At 39.4% G+C, this 18,258-nt stretch overlaps 1 protein-coding gene across 2 annotated transcripts in view; it reads left to right on the forward strand.

The window, feature by feature from the left end:
- N (neurogenic locus Notch protein) overlaps window positions 1–18,258 on the forward strand; it is a 252,933-nt gene that overhangs the window by 175,805 nt on the left and 58,870 nt on the right. For both annotated transcript variants that reach the window (XM_077412491.1, XM_077412492.1), the window contains one exon: window positions 3,602–3,784. In XM_077412491.1, coding sequence (XP_077268617.1) covers window positions 3,602–3,784 — 183 coding nt within the window. The remainder of the gene's footprint in view (window positions 1–3,601; window positions 3,785–18,258) is intronic.

Here is an 18,258-nt window from a genome sequence, read left to right on the forward strand (position 1 = left end):
TGACTAGGAATCAATTGCCTCTTTTGTCTATCATAATATAGATGCGATAATAGTATCATATAATGACTGCGTGCAAATGTAAATATACGGTAATGCGTAACGAAAACTTCCGTCACGGTTGTTCTTTATTTTCGTTTTCTCGTGCTTGCTTTTGGTGCCGACATTAAGCTGCCCACAGGAACTGTAACCGTACGTTAGTACCTGTTAGCTAAACAAAGGCCATTGTTACATCGAAATTTGGTCGGTATTACCTGAAGCAATCCCTGTTGGTGATATATGCATGAATCGTATCGAAAGTCCTGTTTGCATTTTCTCAACAAGAATAAATTGCTATATTAAAATTTTGAATGCTGATTACTAAGTATGACAATCTTAATCGTCTTCTCGGACATTTTTTATTTTATATTTTCTCTTTTATATTACAAAAAAATTGTAAAATAGACATCCTCGATCAAATTTTCGTGAAGAATCCATAATTGTAGGGAACTTTCATGTTTTCGGTAATTATAACTATATGTATATATAAATCTTTAAGTTTTTTTGACTCTCTTATATAATCTATCTCTTACGCACATCCACTACTAAATAGTTACGTTATGTGCGGTATATTATTAAAAAATACGAAGCCTCGAAAATTAAAATGGTTTCAACGTTGCCGAAGCTACAGTTTACAGCGCAAAAAGCGCAAATCACGAGAGCAGCGATTCGACGACGTGGTTGACGCACGACGACAGCGCGCCAGGTATAATGAGATTTTGCCGGAAGTCGCGTCGAAGGAGGAGCGAGAAGGCTGGAGTGGGCCCCCGAGTCGGCGGCGTTGTCCGTGCACCACAGAAGCGCAGTTTCCTCGGAGGGGCGCCCCCGCGGCGCGGGGCCCCCATCAACGAATCTAATTAAACGCTAAATTGTTATTTTAAGTTTAATAACAACCATAATGATCTCGCGCCCGAGCCGGGGCTCTGTTATTATCTAGATTGCATATTTTCTGGTAGATTAAGTTCCTTAAGCGAAGGGAGCTTGGGCTCCCGGCAAGAGAGCAAGAAGCCTCTTCGGATGAGCTTGATGCAACCGAGCGCGGGGAACCTTATTGCCGCTGGTGGCGGTGCAACGCCACTTGCAAACTGCACCTCGCGGCGTATACTGCAACCGGACCAATTAAGTAAGCCGCGTTGTTTCCCTGGAGAATCTGGGAAATGTGTAAAAGTTGCGTAAAATTAAAACGTAATTGAGGATTTTAAGAATTCTGCATTAATTGCCGAAAAAGCGACATAACAATTTTCTAAAAAATCGGAAATTTTTATCTATTACACAAAAATTCCTAACACAAAGTTGGAATTATTTGCAAAGCGTTATATTAATACGAAACGCTTTTATCGCAAAAAAAGTTTGAGTTATTTCAATGGCGTTTAGTGAAATAATACTTGCAAATATTGGGTGACTCGGCGAGTGAATCTCACCGCTGCTTTCGAGTGCCTATATGTATGCTGATGGCCTTTTAACGCTAATTCTATACAGTACGTGGCATTCTCGGAGAACGATTCGTCATCTCTCCTACCGTCACGTCACCTGATCGCGAAACACGGTGCAGCAATGCGTTTCTTACTGCCGCGAGTAAACGTACGATACGTTTCTTTCCGTCGCGCCATTTCCCTCGGTTCTCTCTTTCATCGCCCTTGTCCGTTACGCGACAGTAATTACACCGCCGGGTCGGAAAAACCGTTGGCGAAATACACGAGTGCGGTATGCGACTGAAGCAAAACGCCTCTTTACAAACTCGTGCGTACTCTCAACTATACCGACGAGAAAAGCCGGTATGTGTGTGTGTGTGTGTGTGTGTCACGGCACTTGCAGCTAATCGTGTGCGTTGCTTCGAGAATTGCAATGGCATTATTGGGGAAAAAAAAAACAACATTTGCATGCTTTATTGTCTTTATGCTAAAGTAGATATTGGCAAAATGAAAGCTGATTAATAAATACAAACTCTGTGCACGTATTATAACTATACATTTATCTATACTCTTATACAAATATCTATGCATTTTATTTATTTATATCTAACTGTATATATATATATATTTATATTTATTTGTTTTTGTATCTATTTTGATCTGTACATCTATATGCTTAAAATATTAATATTACATAATAATATAAATTGTATCTATATATAATAATATATAATATAATATATGTATTATTACATTGAATCTCTGTGACATCCAGTATCAATAATTTTGTATAGTAAAAATTATAATTATTAGTAGTACAGATCTTAGCTTTAATTATCGTACGATATATGGAAAGAATGTTTCTGCTGAAGTGTGTAAAAATTAGGCCAGATACAGATCTAAAAATAATTATGTTGGATCATCAAAATAATTACATAGAATGCTTGAAGCATGATAATTACAAAAAATTTTGACATTCTAGTAACTTTCTAGCAGTTTCTGAGCGTCCCCAATATAATTATTTAAAAATGGTCCAACATAATTATTTTTAAATTTGTATCTTATAGCTAAATTTTTAGATATTTTAAACTGTTCTTTTCATGTACGAATAACTTACAATATAGTAAGTAAAATTAATTCAATATAGTTGAAGTGCAAAATTCCATTGCGCATAGAAATGAGGAAGATAGAGAGAGAAAATTTCTAATGAAGCTCTCATTTGGTAAGACACACCGAGTAGGTAACTGCATCCGTAGCAATTATCTCGTTGCAATTATAGAGAGGGCTATACGTATCTCCGAGAAAAGAGGGGTTCCGCGGGCAAAACGCGATCTCCTTTAAACGAATTGTCGTCGTCAGGGCTTCAAGAATGCTCTACCAGCATACTCCTTCTTATGGTCGAGTTAGCCGGGTATAGGAGAGAAGTATTCTCTCCTCTCTCTCCCTTCTCTCTCCCGCTCTAATGACGGCATCTAAAAAGTGCCGGCGGGTTTGCCAATTAAGGAACACTATCCGCGGCGTATACGTTTGCTCGTAAGCTGGTCCAGCGGTAGAAATGCGCTATATCGAGTCAACTCTTAAAGCCGTATTTAGTTATTAATTATTATGCGAGCCATGTGCGCCGCTTTGCCACGGTTTAAATCATCAGTAAGTATCGGCACGAAAAGTCGTCCCAGTACCTCGCCTTCCCTTATCTCAGTCTCACCGCAAAAGAACGGGAAAAAGTTTCACTCGAAATGGTACCCCGTAAGTGTGTCTCAATACCGAAACCGGATGAACTTTCACTAAAGAACCCCGCAGAGATGCAACGGCGAAGCTCCCCTTTTGGAATTTCGTGGCGTCAATTATCCACCATATATCGGAGTAGAACGGATCGGAATGTGTCACAGAGGTCTGCTTTGTATCAAGCGTTAAATTACTCGGTGCTGGATGACTGCATAAGATTCTTGCGTTGGGTTAAATAATTTTCTGTCGATACTTTTTTTTTGTACTTTATATAACTTGACCAAAATTATACTTCTTATCAAAATAATGTGTATTCTTAAAATAAATTAAATAAATTTCAAATAATCTATCTGTATATTTTAATCCGACTCTTCAGATATTTTGACTGATTTTCAATGACGACATCTTTCTTTTCTTATTTATTGCAGGCTCTCCTTGCGAGCACGACGGTATCTGCGTGAACACGCCCGGATCCTTCGCGTGCAACTGTACGCAAGGATTCACGGGTCCGCGATGTGAGACGAATGTGAACGAGTGCGAGTCGCATCCGTGTCAGAACGACGGTTCCTGCTTGGACGATCCTGGGACCTTTCGATGCGTCTGCATGCCTGGTAAGTACATCGCTCTCTACAATTCATCTCACGGTATCTTGCGGATGATTACGTGTCCCTTTGATGTCGCATGTTCCGCACTTTTCTCTCAGAGAGAACAGCGATACATCTCTTCGCACGTCCTAAAAGGGACACCGCGTAATTCCCTTTACTTCTTTGCGTGACCATGAACGTGTCACGATCGAAAACACACTTCGGTCACTTTCACGATGGCAATTTCTTTTCGAATTGTTGTTGTCGTTTATATTCCGTGCAAGTAACTTCTATATATCGGTCGCTATATTGCACATATTTCCATCGTTCTGCATGCTTTTTGATGGTTTCATACAATGTCTGTCACGAAAGTTGTAATTACGTTCGGAAGTGTCGGCTTCTCTCAAACACGGATCATTTATTTTCGCGCTCCTGTCGCTCGAAATGGGTTTTTTATGTTTTCACGTGAGATGTTTTTGTAAAAGTGGTTCCTTTCGTTGGAAAGTTTATATATCCTTATGGTAATGATCGCGTCATTGTTTCGACAAGAACAAGATAGCCAGCCAACAATATAATAAGTTTTAAATCACAGCTGAAACTTAACACTAATAGTAGAGTAAAAAGAGTTTATAGTGAAAAAAAAAGTTTTTTCTCAATTTCAAACGTATAAGTAAAACTTCTTTGGTCCTATTATACGTCTTTCGTCTTTTCACATAAACTTTTTCATGAGAAAAAAATTTTCCTGCAAGAAAAGGAATTAGATCATTTCGATTATAAACTCTCAATTAAGTTTCGGATTTTATAAACACGCTTTAATAGCCTTTGTTTCGAAGTTTCAACGTTTTCACGGTCAATATACTGAGACACATTTTCGCGGGAAATTGCGGGAGATGCGAGATGCGAGACGCGCGAAAAGACGCGATCCGCCGCGCGCGATAGCCGGCCAGTTGCCGCCGCGCCACGTAGCACAGGGGACCCCGGACCCCGGACCCCGGGCCCCGAGGCCCGCACTATGTCGTCTGTAAATTCTTCCGAGATGACAGTGCGCCGCGGCTTGCATTATCTGATACACACAAAGCCGTGACGGGAGGGCAGCGACCGGCAACTTGTTTACTCTTTTAACGTCGGCGCGCGTAAGTCAGCCTTAATTGTTTGACGCCGGCGGAACGACGCGATCTATCCCTCGGTCCGTTAAGGGATCGGGCCCCTTAAGGGCTCGGACGTAAAGCCGCGAGAGATTCGCACGACCGATAATCGATATAATCGACAGCGAATGCATCGCGCGTCACCACCGAGATCATGGAATCGCGCGAACGCCAGAGGATATCTCGTTGGGATAATCGAGGATTTGAAGTTTCAAGTCCGCATTTATTTATAATCACAAGTGTGAATTTGTTTTTTCAAAATCGATAATGGCGATTAACAATAAGTAGGGATATAAATAATTGCGGGTTAAATGATGGCCGAAGAGAAACGTCGTAGTTCATAGATTCGCGTGTGATTTCTAGCGATCGTTAAATAGGAGTTATTAATGGTCTTTTAATAATATAGCAAGTCTTCGTAGTTATTTTGTACCTGAAACCTATACCTGAAATACGTAAAAACAATGAAGCGTTAGAAAATGTCTTTACAATTAGTAGTTTAATTTGCTAGCGAAATTTATTTCGCAAAGCGATTCCGTTCTTCTTAGTGCCTTGGAACTTTAATCGTTCGTGCGAAAGAGGTCAAGGTCAATTTTTCAAATATCACTTTTGGTACCACCGGCCGATGATAATTGGTTCAGCACGGTGGCAAGCGTTGTAACAACGCGAGTGCCTCGCGCACTCGCGAGCTCCCGCGGTGCGACAAATGGATCATTAAACGCGATAAACGAAAAGTCGAGATGCGAAAACAACGGCCATTGATTACGAACGCTTGAATGCGATTTCGCTTTTTTTTTTTTACTCTCTCATTGGCCCTTTGCGCCGTTAATTGATGACATTAATTTGCATTTCGCGTAATCTTTGGCAAAGGAAAGCCTTCGTCCTTGTTCCGTCATCACTCTGATGGCGATAAATCTGTGGAAAGAATTGTCAAAAGGTATTATCTAATTAAGGAAACATGTCTCATATCACAATGTTCTTTGATAAAGCTTTTTATATATGCTGAGCGATATAATTATTTTCATAATCTATTTTTGACATCTGAAGATGTTTATTAAGATTAATTTATTAGGATTTTTTAGTATTACACAATAAAATTTTACAACAAAACTTAATGATTTAGAATTACGCTTTTTTTTAAATTAACATTAATATTTTGAAAATTATTTAATACACGTATTTATTTTTTATAGAAAATTGTAGCAAAAGAAAAACGAATTGCACTACTTATTTATACTCGAGAATTATTATATTAGAGAACGGACATCAGACGAATAAAATTCTTCAACGTCGAAGAGGCGCTCTGAAAAGAACGGAGGAAATCGGGGACCTGAAAAAGTGCGAGATAACAAAAAATTAGGAACTCTTTCGGGTCCTCGAATAGACCTCGGCAAGCTAGACGGGTGGGATGAACGAGGAAGGGGGCGAGCAGTAAAATATGATAGCAGGATTCGCGAAATATGAGACCGAGACGACGGGATCCGTTGCCCCAGGCCCCCGTGGGCCCCCGTGCGGGCACAAAGGCTTATCTTGTCCCTCGGCTTACTCCGCCTTTGGTACTCCACCTCCGCCTTCCCTCCCCCGCTTCTTCCTTCTTGTTCCTCCTCGTCCTGCGCCTCCTCGTGCTCTTTCTCGTCTTTTTCGTCTCTTCTTGCTTCGACCCTTCGTCGAGCAGCACGTCGTGCCTCCCTTTCTTGTCGGGAGGCCCGCTGTCCCGTAAAAGGATCCGCTAAGTAGCGCTAAGAGGTTCGAGGAAAGAGGATACTTGGGCATTCAGAATTTTGCACGACGGACCCGCAGCATCGGTGTTTTGCACGTATTATATCTGGCCTTTGTAATTGTCGTTGGCGCAGCTCCACCGCATCTCATCTCTGTTTCGCGTTGCGCGGCGCGTAATGAGAGAAGCTTTTCTCCTCCGTCGGGAAGAGAAATTAGATCTGGATCACGACCATCGCGAAATGTCGTTATTTTTCTGAATCGAGTTAAACGCTTGATGGATCACTGAGCATTCGTGATATTCTTTGGAACAAAAAAGTCACATTTGCACTCTTAAATAGCTCAAGTTACGTCTAACTCTTAGGAATGGAATCTCAATTAAATTTCTACTTTAATAAAAATATTTATAGTGATAGTCGATATATCTCTCATTCTTAATTTCTTTTTCTTTTATTATCATTTATCAAATATTCTCATTGATCGTTTTAAACCAACACTTAACTTGATTGTGCTTTATTTAAATTTAAATATTACGCTTTTAAATTAATTATTTTCATTATCTACTACTCATGATCTTATTGTATTGCGATTCGGAAGACCTCGCTAGACATATACAGGCACATCATATTGCGGATATCACGGGAGGTGTCCGCCGCACGAAGTTTATGATCATCCGCGTATATGTATAATGATGAGAAGGAGTGGCATGAGATCTTCCAGTGTGTCATTGACGTACGAGAGCAATTACGACGCTATTGCGTTTTCTACCGGGCGATCTGATAGTACCGGCTTTCTTCTTGGTTGATGAATGTTCACGCGATGCGCACTTCGTATAGGCTGCAGTCCTGAAAAATGCGGATTAATAAATCGGTAGCGCGGCGAGCGATATGCTGCGGATTACATCAACTCGCTATTAAACAACACAGGAATGTAATGAGTCGGTCCTTTCAACTGACAATCGTTAAATTGCACACACGACCGTTTGTGTCGACTATCAGTATGCAATGACGACGTGAGTTCTCTGACTTGCAACTGGTTGTTTGATGTTTCAACGAGAAAGATTCGAGTGACCTTAAATAAGTCCGTATACTTTCTGCTTCAGACCTCGACATAAGTTTATAACGAGTCTTATCGATTGTAATAAAACGACACGAATAATTTCTCAAAATTTAGTATAAAACACTGCAAAGGACATGAAAACGAATTAACGTAGCATTTGGAGCGATTATCACCGAAATAGTTAAAACTTGAGAACGGCATTTATATCGCAAAAATAGCGCTGTGTTCAATTAAACTTAATATTCTCGCAATAATTCCAAGTAAATTCTTGTCATAAGTTATTAAAATTTTAAAATGATTTTATGACTTACATTTTTGTCGTAACTCCCAATCAGACTCATTCTCTTCGCGATGTTCTAGCTACCCAACCGACTAGTTTGTTGTGCGAATGAAGATGACATAAAGCCGGCGTCGCGCAGGAAGGCATTACAAATCGCCGCGCAAACACTCCAACACAACGCGAAACAATGTTATCCGCCACGCCATCACGCGCTCGTACACTTCCAGGTGTTCACACGAAACAGGAATTCGCGAGACGAGTGGTAGACTTCTTCCTCGGGCAGTACGTTCCTCTCGGGATCTCCAAAGATATTCGCTTAAAGGCGTTCGGTTTTCACTTCTCGCTATGACTTTTGTCGAAGCGAAATTAAAACAACTGTATATCTTTATTCGCGTTTCTCAGATCTCACTCTGTATATCGGCGATCTAGAGACAATCGATCGTCGACGCAGATACCATTGAAAAAGGTGTAAAAAGCTCCGCAGAGCCGAATCGTAATCGAGACATATTTTACTGTCACGCGCAATCTGCGAGTTTTTCTTTTTTCTTTCGACTCTGTCTCTCGTTCTCGTGCCATTCCTTTTACGACGGCGCATCGCATCGCGGGAGATTTGTTACCTTTGGACCAACGAGAGAGATATCTCAATATTCGCAGCTTGATACACCCAGCGTACACACGGATACACATGTACGCACGCACACACGTTTACGCTGCGTACCTCGAAGAAGTAGGAGTTCTGTCGTTGGACACGCGCGGGGATTCGTATGATACATTACTGAAGATGTAGATTGCTCTCGGTACGATTCAGCAGCCTTGCATTGTCGCGGAAGGGACAATGGCTATACGTTCTGTTATCTTCCAGCCCTTATTCTACGTCGCATTATCTCTTCTCGTCTCTTTTTCTCTCGCGACAAGATTCAACCGCGCTCCTTCTGTTTTCCAAGAATCTAGAACTTTCGCAAATAGACATCATCAACAAAGAACTCTATTTACAATGGAGATAAATAGATTGATTTGTTGGAGAAATCGACATTATTGACTTACATTATTTAAATATATTCATTTTACGGTTTTTTAATGTTATTTTATTCACAATCTTATTATAGTCAGTTTATTAAATTATATCGTAGTTGCGAAATGCTTAGATATTATATTTGCGGTTTTTTCATACGATACACCGGCGAGATCTGTGTGTTTCGTGAACAATACTAGCATTATCTTCATTTGAAAGAAACCTTTTCAATTGACATATTGACTCTCGCGTTCGAGAACCTCGCGCGATTGTCCGTTTGAGACTCGCTCGTCGTGAGCGAGACTTCTTTTGGCGAAGTTTAGTCGGACTAATTAAGTGGGCATAGTCCGCCTCGCGGGTATGCTTTTGTTTCTTTCCGGTCAGCAAGAAAGACAGCAAGTTAGTTGTCGAAGCAGAGGTGGATGCGCCAACTGTCAGGAGTGACGGCACCCTCCCGGGGTGAAGGAGACGCGCGCATTTATTGTTCAGGCCCTTTTGAATGCTCTTTTGCACGGACATCACCATTTTCTTTTTCTTCCGCGTCGCTCCGCGCGCGTGTTCGGATCTTCGGCCGCTTCATCATTCCACCGTCGAAAGACGTCGATGCCATTTTTATCGCGCAGCTTGAGGAACAATGCCAGCCGTGATCTTATAGGACGTTGCCCTGCCGAATAATGTGTCTGATTTATGCCTGATGTTAGCTACGCTGATTCTGAACATACAAAACTTTGCCTGCACGGTCCTATACCCCCGTCAATATAATTTATATTAATATAACAATTAAGAACTTATATCATTAATGAATATGTAATTTCGTTACTTGTAAATAACAAGAAGAGAGATCAGTTGTTACTTTATTCATTTATTTATTTAGCACTTTGTTATTTTTTACATATTTGACGAATTGTACTTTCAGTAGAAGACAACAAAAGCTTCCGTGACTTCGGGCAATACGGGATTGTTGACGTATTTGCGGGAACAGTTACATAAATACGGTGCAGTATATACGTAAAAGTGTCGAGAAGGCCCGCCAAGATTCTATCTGTACTTACCCAACACGCCCGCTAAGTCTTCCGGCGGACTTTATCCGCTTGATCTGCGCTTACAAGTCCTTTCTTCAGCTTCTCATCCCCTCACCACCGGTCTGCCTTCTTCCACTTCTCTTTATCTACCTCTATCTCTCATTCCTCTTTGTCCAGTTTCGTCAAAATTAGAAGGAGAAGTTCTAGAAAGGCGGTATCCAAAGTGGTTCAGATAATTGGTCTCTTATCCGGTAAAACTGATGAAAAAAAGATGAGTCTTGAAGATGGAATTTTCAGGTTTGAGCAGAGTGAGAAAAAAAAATTTTTTTCTCTGAATCAACCGCGATTATTACGAGTTTGATTACCGTAATTAATGATACCACTTTTCGATTTCGATTTAAAAAGTTATCTGTATAAAAAATATTACTATATTAGAGAAAAAAAGAAATTATCTAAAGAAGTTATCGTAATAACAGATAGGATGCTGTGAACAATTTATTTTTCTATTGAATTTTCCATCGATTTTACTAAACTTATACAGCTTCACATTTTATATGATTTGTCGAGCATAAGACTCAAATTTCATTAAAATAACTAGAGTAACAACGAAACGTAGCGAACAAAAGCTCCGAAGTAACGAGAAGGGGGAAAGATCGCGAAGTAAGAGCATCTCGAGCCGTTTCGTTGCTAACAAGCCGGATTGTCTCTCAGCAAGACACCATCCTCCATCCCTGTAGCGCGTCTTCTTCGTCCGGGCATCAGTCACTCTTGAAATCGTCATCAGGAACCTCGGCGACGTCATAGGACCGTACACACGTGCGTGTATGTGTGAGTGCGTGCCCGCGAAGCCTGCGTACGTGCACGTGGTCCAACGATGTCTTGTGTTTTGCCTCGGAGCACTCGTGATATATGGTCGCCATGAACGAGACGGACACACCGCGCCTTCTGGATAACGTGTCTCTTCTGCATGTTCCTCCGCTCGTTACTTTTTCCTGCGTTTTTTTTCCGTTCGACAATGCACTACCGCGGCAGGAGTTCTTCGACGGTGGAAAAAGTTCGAAATGAATACTGGCCTTATATAAGTGAGACGAATTATAGCGTTCATTGACGTGAATAAAATTATTCTTCCACAAGTATATACATAAACATTTCATTTATATTTTTAATAATATTTTTATTAATATATAAATGCTCGTGACTGAGAATTTAAATTTTTTAGAATCGAATTGTCTCATACGTAATTATTTTTTGTTGCATCCAACGTATTCTTCGTTCCACTTGACATGTGATATTTTATGTCTCGTATATGAATTTTTCAAGCAACCTTATTTAAATTCATAAAGCTGATCTTTGTTCCGAGTTCGCTATTGCGTTAGCGATGAACACCTGTTTGAATACATCTCGCGAGCATTCGCGCGCGTGTTGGAATCGCAACTTTTCGACGAAGCGCGCTTTTCGCCGGCTCCATTCGAAACCGACGCATCATTGTGACGAGGAAATTGGCCTTCGCGAGTCGACGAACCGCGGCCAATGGAATTACGTCCGTTCTGACGCTGACAAAGGGCAGCCTGATTTCTATGGGACGAATTCCCTTCGCCGGTGACTGGTGCCGGCTCTTTCGCTCGCGTTCGTCCCCTTCTCGTTCCCTCCTGTCGTGGAAATAGCCAATTTAAGGGTACAACGGGATCGACATGCGTGCATACGTGCGTGCGTGCGACGCGTGCTTGTGCAAGAAAGTGCACGGGGTCGCATACAAATGCGGCTTTAAATGCAGTCCCTAAGCCCCGCCGCCGATGGTACCATTCCCCATGGAGGATGGTTTCCTTTGCGCCCGCTTTCAGCTTAGGTCGCGCCGGCGCGACCTCTCTTCCCGCCTTCGTGGAGGAGAGTCGCGATCGTAAACCGGGGCTGCCAACGAATCCAGAACGAATCGGGAGTGCTTTTGACACGATGTCTTCGGCGAGGGGGAGAAGCTTCAACCTGAGATGACTTTGAATGGACCGCGAGAGAGAGGCGAGGCGAGGGCTCGACGGGGAGCATTATTGTTTTGTTTTGCAACTTTATATTTATATGGCGACTACAATTGCCTTCAAGTATTCCGTGAAAACACTTTAGCTGATCAAGAATTCAATTTTTGAAGTTCATGAACAAAGTTCGTTGAAAACTGTATTTTTTCTCAGTCGGTCCTTCCAATTTCCGTATACTATCATTGATGCGACTGGGGATGATGTAACACCAGTTTCCCGCCCGTTGTGTGGTCACGGCGCGCAAAGTTTAACGCATATACCGCAGGCAACGCGCTCAAGCCGGATTCGCAGGGAAGGTACAACGACACCGGACACATTGTCCTGTCCCGCGGCGTTATTTATCTCAAACTGTCGCCAAGTTCTACGCCCATCGTGGCACTCCGTGGCGTGCATCGCAAAACAACGAAGAGGAAGAAGAAGAAAACCGGGAAGACGGAGGAGAAAGAAGTTATAAAGTCGCAGAACGAGCAGGATTCTGCATACCCAAGCCTGCACTTTGTGTTTCACTGTCTTTGTGTGCACTTGCAGTGTCTTGTGTCGCTTGCACCGTACGGCCAAGTCGCGATACTCACGCGATAAATGCCATAAGCGCATCAACTCTTACTTTGATATAAGAAAATCTCTACAAAAATAAGAAAAATAAATCTTTTTCTATGAACTTACGCACTGTAAGTAAAAGTATATTATGTTCTACTACGAAAACAAAATATTAAAATTTCTAAAAGGAATCAAGAAAATAGTTCATTACATTAATGTCTCAAAATTTTATAATTGTGAATCAACACCTTCATTCTAATTACACCTTTGTCACCGTGAAATACTAATATTAAACATCGTCAAAGTTTTGATTTTTACAAAAAGTACAAGATGGACATTATCTGATACGTCACACTGTAACGATGTACAGTTCAACTACAAGTCGAGGGTACGGCATCCAATTTACTGTCGTCCGTGGAGGTCAGAGTCATTGATATTCCACGGATCGGCGGATCGGGCAGGAATCGCGGCCTCGGTCAGGATCCCCACGTCCATCCGGGATCGATAATTTTCTTCCACGGGGAATACACGATATATGGTCCTGTACCATCGACGGCATCGATCCGTCTGATCCGCCGCTATATCGATGTACCGTTATCCCGTGCGGCGAACGGGCGTGTGACGGCGAAAGAGGCGGGAGACAATCCTAGATCCCAGCTGATAATAGCGGAATGACGAGTGAAACCTGGTAGAAAAGGGCGCTTGACAGATAGACAGGCTGGTATAAACATGTATATGTGTGTACACGTATCCATTGGAAAGCTCGTTCTGCTACCGAAGAGATGGAGATAAGACAGTATTGGCACCGGTTTCGTCGTTCTTCTACATCTTCTATTTGATCAGCTTATTTGCTTCGATTCTCGGCCACGGTGTTCGATGGAGTTGCAGAAAATTTATATTTGAATCTGAAAATAGCATTTATATCTCCGAATACTGAAATAATCGATAAGATACAAACTGCGAATATAGGAAATCCACGTTGTACCATTATAATGTATATTAATGATAAAATAATACATTGAAGAAAATAGATATAAAGAAAATGTAAGTTGCAAAATAAGTATTGAGGAAAATTTGTAAAGCTATAATCATGAAACAACACTTGTTTAATCTTTAAGAAATCTCAATGTAACGAAAGAATAACTTTGATAACGTTTTACTAATGTCACCTTAAATATTAAAGCGACAGTATAGGTATGTAAAAAAAATTAATGCCTTAAAGGTAACGAACAAATAATGGATACAATTTGAGATTAGCATATGTACATTGCAAGTCATGACGATTCCCCATTTTCGCATAAATTGCTAAGAGTTCGCTGAGATCAATTTTAGTTGAAACAATCTTTCGATCGTTTCTTATTAATACTATCCCGCATCGATAAGAATCGATCCGATCGATCAGGAAGAACCTGGGCGGAGATACTGTCGTTATCGCAGCAAGGAAATTAATTTGGATCCCGAAATGAATCGCCACTTTATTGGCGGAAAGTTAATTACCGCAGCCGAAGTCCTCTTCTCCCTCTCTTTTTTTAAATATTTTCCGCTCCGCCTTCTTATACCGTTTTCCATTAAGGGTGTGCAAATTGACGCTTTCGTATTTCGCTGATTAAAGGATAAGCTTCGGAATTATTCCATTGAACAAATGCCACTATGTTTCGCCAAGTTTTGTATCAACGTATTAAGCTGCAATTGATTACGAAAGTATTTTATATATTTAAATTAATTTAAGATATATATATATATATATATATATATATATATATAAATAAGCGTCTAATTTTAGTGCTATTCGATACATATTAGATAATTTTGATGACGAGAAAAATATGTGTAACAAAAGTACCGGAAGTCTCATTGCACTGATCGAGACTATTATTCTATTGAAAATATAGGGGATTTGCTTCATATCTTTCTATAAAGAACTAATATCATGTTTGATATTCACTTCGCGAATTATATCAATAATTCCACAATTTGAATATTTCTACCTCGATTTCTACTTATGTAATATTTCAAATTTAATTGTTTGACACTGTGTCATGAATTAATTTCTTTATTTTAAGTTTTATATATGTATTTACATATCTATATATTTTTTTAATTTAGCTTCGTTAAAATCCACGAATGTGATGAGGATTTATAAGTAAAGACTCTTTTATATTAATCGCGAGATTTTTTACGGCTACTCTCTTCTCTCGATTGTTTCGATTCTTCGACAATCGTTTTTCACTTTTTACTTTGAGACATTCAATTCGTTTGGGAACGTATCAAAAGCGTATTGATACGATTCTCGTGACGAGAATAAGCATAATACAATGGACGAAGAGTTGAGGAATAGGGATAGGGTGTAAGGAATCACGTAAATCTCCTTGCTTCATCTCGCAAACTCCGAGCTTTCAATTCGCCTATGAGAAGACCTTTGGCGCAAATCGTGTTTCATTACTCATTTCATTACCGTAAAACGACAATAAAACTAATTGCAACTGAAATGGAGGAGAAACTGGGGTTTATATTTGCTGTCGTTTTTCGTCTGTTATCCAGTGTTCCGTTTCATCCAATATGGATCCTTAATCAGAAGCGGATCAAGTTCGATTGTAATTGCGATTGTCTCGAAATCTCTTGACAAAGTTATCTCACAATGAAACATCATTATTCTTGGTTAATGAAAATTATTTTCATGAACTCCTCTTCAATTAAAAAAAGTTGTTTATACTTGCGTAATAAAATGCTTGCGCAAGTAGAGATTTTTTAGAAACATTACCTTATCGCCATATTTGGTGATGTGCTCGGTAGCGTATAATGCGCGAGATCTTAATTTTTGATCGGCAATTTCGTTGAGTTTTATTAATGCCAGTGGGCGATTAATGGGCGAGCAAATTACAATTGGAGACGAGCTCTGAGCCCGTTGCTACATATGTCGAATGATCGATGGTATCGTAGTATTTATTATTCATTACTGCTGCTAAGCCGTACATATGTGCGCTCGTGGCCTGGTCGGCAAGTAATTAAAGTGATTAATGCCTTTCTTAATTGTCGAACGGAGAGACAGAAAGGGTCGTAATCTCAGCCGGTACGACTGCAAAAGTCCGAATTTTATCGCGTCTGTTTAGGCTCTCGTCACGTTTTATGCGCACGTGTTACATCTTGTGGCAACAGTACAAAGAATATAACGCAGGAAAATAAAGAGAAAATATAGTAAAAGCGCGACATCGCGACTCACGGCTCGTGTGCCGAAAGATCAGATGTTTTAAAGCGATTTTTCCAATTTAAAACATCATGGTTCGCGCATCGCAAAGTACGTAAACGCGTTCCGCTAATATTTTATTAATAACCATACGCACGGCCATAATAATCCGCGCAATAATGTTAAGGTTCGCTTTTACGCAGCGAGGTGTATAACATGTGGCGGATTAACACACCGATACGCGGCGTTAATCTGTTATTGGCGAACCAAGCCATTCCGCTCGTATAATGAAAGGTCGACCCTCAATAAGGTGACGCATCGCTGTTATCGGCATATCGATAGCTCCTTTTTCTTCGACTTGTATACCGATAAAGGTGCATTTACTGCCGAGTTAGCCAGTATTGAGAGAGAAAAAGAAAGAGAGAGAGAGAGAGAGAGAGAGAGAGAGAGAGAGACGGAGCTTCGCGTTTCTTCGCATAAATCATTTCTCTCTATCACGTTGTTTCCACCCGATCTCGCACCGACGTTCTGTTAATTGCACTGTTTTATAATTTACTTTTGATATTAGATATTTAATACGAGCATAACTTACGCGCCAAAGTACTCGTGTGTATTTAATGTCATGTGTATTAATCAGCAACGACCGCGGAAATTTAAATGACTTGGTCTGATAAAACGTTGAAACTAAGTGGAGTTGTAAAATATTGAATCTCTTTGATTAAACAGCTCTAAATTGGATTTATATTGATACGACGTGCAATTTTAGTTAATTAAAAAAAGATCTCGTTAGTTATTTATGTTTTGACATATTTATTTTTTATGTTATATAATTAAATCTTAATCTTAATCTAATCTAATATCGCATTTATCTTATGTAAATAATTACTAATAGATTTTTTTAATTTCTTTGATTGACTTTGAAGTTTACTGGCCCTTCTGTGTTACATGTTAAATATAAAAGCGAATAAGATTATTTTAACATTACCATTTCTAACTTTACATATTTTTCTAAGTAGTATAGTAACTACTATATATATATATATATATATATATATATATATATGCAATGTCGTTTCGAAAATGCGCGACTTAATAATCATCGTTTCTGCCGATTAAGAGCCCTCGTTAACCTCCATACGTTTTGCTCAACTTTACTATTCCCTCGGCATCCGTTTTCGTTACCTATTCCGACGGTATTTTTGTGACGGTGCTACAAGTTAGGTCGACAGAATTTGATCGTGCTTAATGGATTCTGATTAAGTACACGCACGCGATCACATTAACAGCAATTCACACAATGGCGATTTGAATCTTTCAAGACCTATTCAAGAAGAATCCGTATAAATCTCTCAACGATTTCTATCCTGCATGAATGGTCGTAAAAAAATATACAACCATTTTATATGTTTCTTGCAACACTTAATTCTTTATATTATTTGTCTAATGCAATTTTGTGAATAGCACTAAGATAAACAAAAATCTTAATATAAAGCTTTTAAGATCTTTTTTAATAATAAGTATACGCAACAAAGTTTTAATAAAGTCTTGTAAAATATTTTTTTCAATAATATTTATAACAAAATTTTAATACCACTAAAAAGTTATATTAATACAGAAAAAATTTAAGTACTATATGTAAGATCAGTTTTATTCGCAAAATGAGTTATAGCATGAACATATGTTATACATCAGATATCTACGTGTGCGTGTGTATACGTTTGATGTATCTCTAATCGAAAGAGGATCAGATTCACGATCAATCTAAACGGACAATGAAGTTAGTAATCGCAAATAGGTACGATGAACCTTCGGGAACGGCTCGCGTTTCAGGTCAGTGTACGTTAAATGTCGCTCGTGACAATACATCCGCTTGTAATGAAACATCCTTCAGTACCTACTCTGTACGTATGTTTAGTATTATGAGCAGAGGAAGCGATCTTTTTTCATTTTTAATATTGATTCCGTCATAAGTTCCGAGTTTCTCTCAGTTTTAGCAGTCGTATTGTATGGTTTTGTTACGACACAATCTGGAATAGCTTATAAGCAACAATGCCGTTATTGTTTAGTTCAACGCGAGAAAATTAACATTACAGTTGGGTCAGTTGGTATTTTGTGGTTTACGGTACGGTTATATGCAAATCTATTCCAACTTTCAACAAATATCCAGAAACGTGTAAGCATCTTCCGCTTGACTTTGATATGCACAAACTCATCACATTTATATGAGTGTAAAAAATAAGATATACATTATATACGTGATACATTATATATCGGATAAGAAAAAGTGTAGACATAATTTTACTTCAGACGCAATAAAAACACGAATAGATCAATTTTACTGAAGGCAAATAATTTTATTAAATTAATTGACTAATTAGTAATAAATAAAATTAATTAATAATAGATAAATTAACTAAATATTTAAATATAAAAGAGTTAATGATATAAAAATATTGATTTTAATGGTCTTAAAACTGAAAAATTTTTTACACAATTCAAAATATGCTATCTCGAAACTTAAG

This window comes from Temnothorax americanus, unplaced genomic scaffold, assembly GCF_048541705.1.
Source record: "Temnothorax americanus isolate GAGA-0224 unplaced genomic scaffold, ASM4854170v1 Scaffold30, whole genome shotgun sequence".
Classification (NCBI taxonomy): Eukaryota; Metazoa; Arthropoda; class Insecta; order Hymenoptera; family Formicidae; genus Temnothorax; species Temnothorax americanus.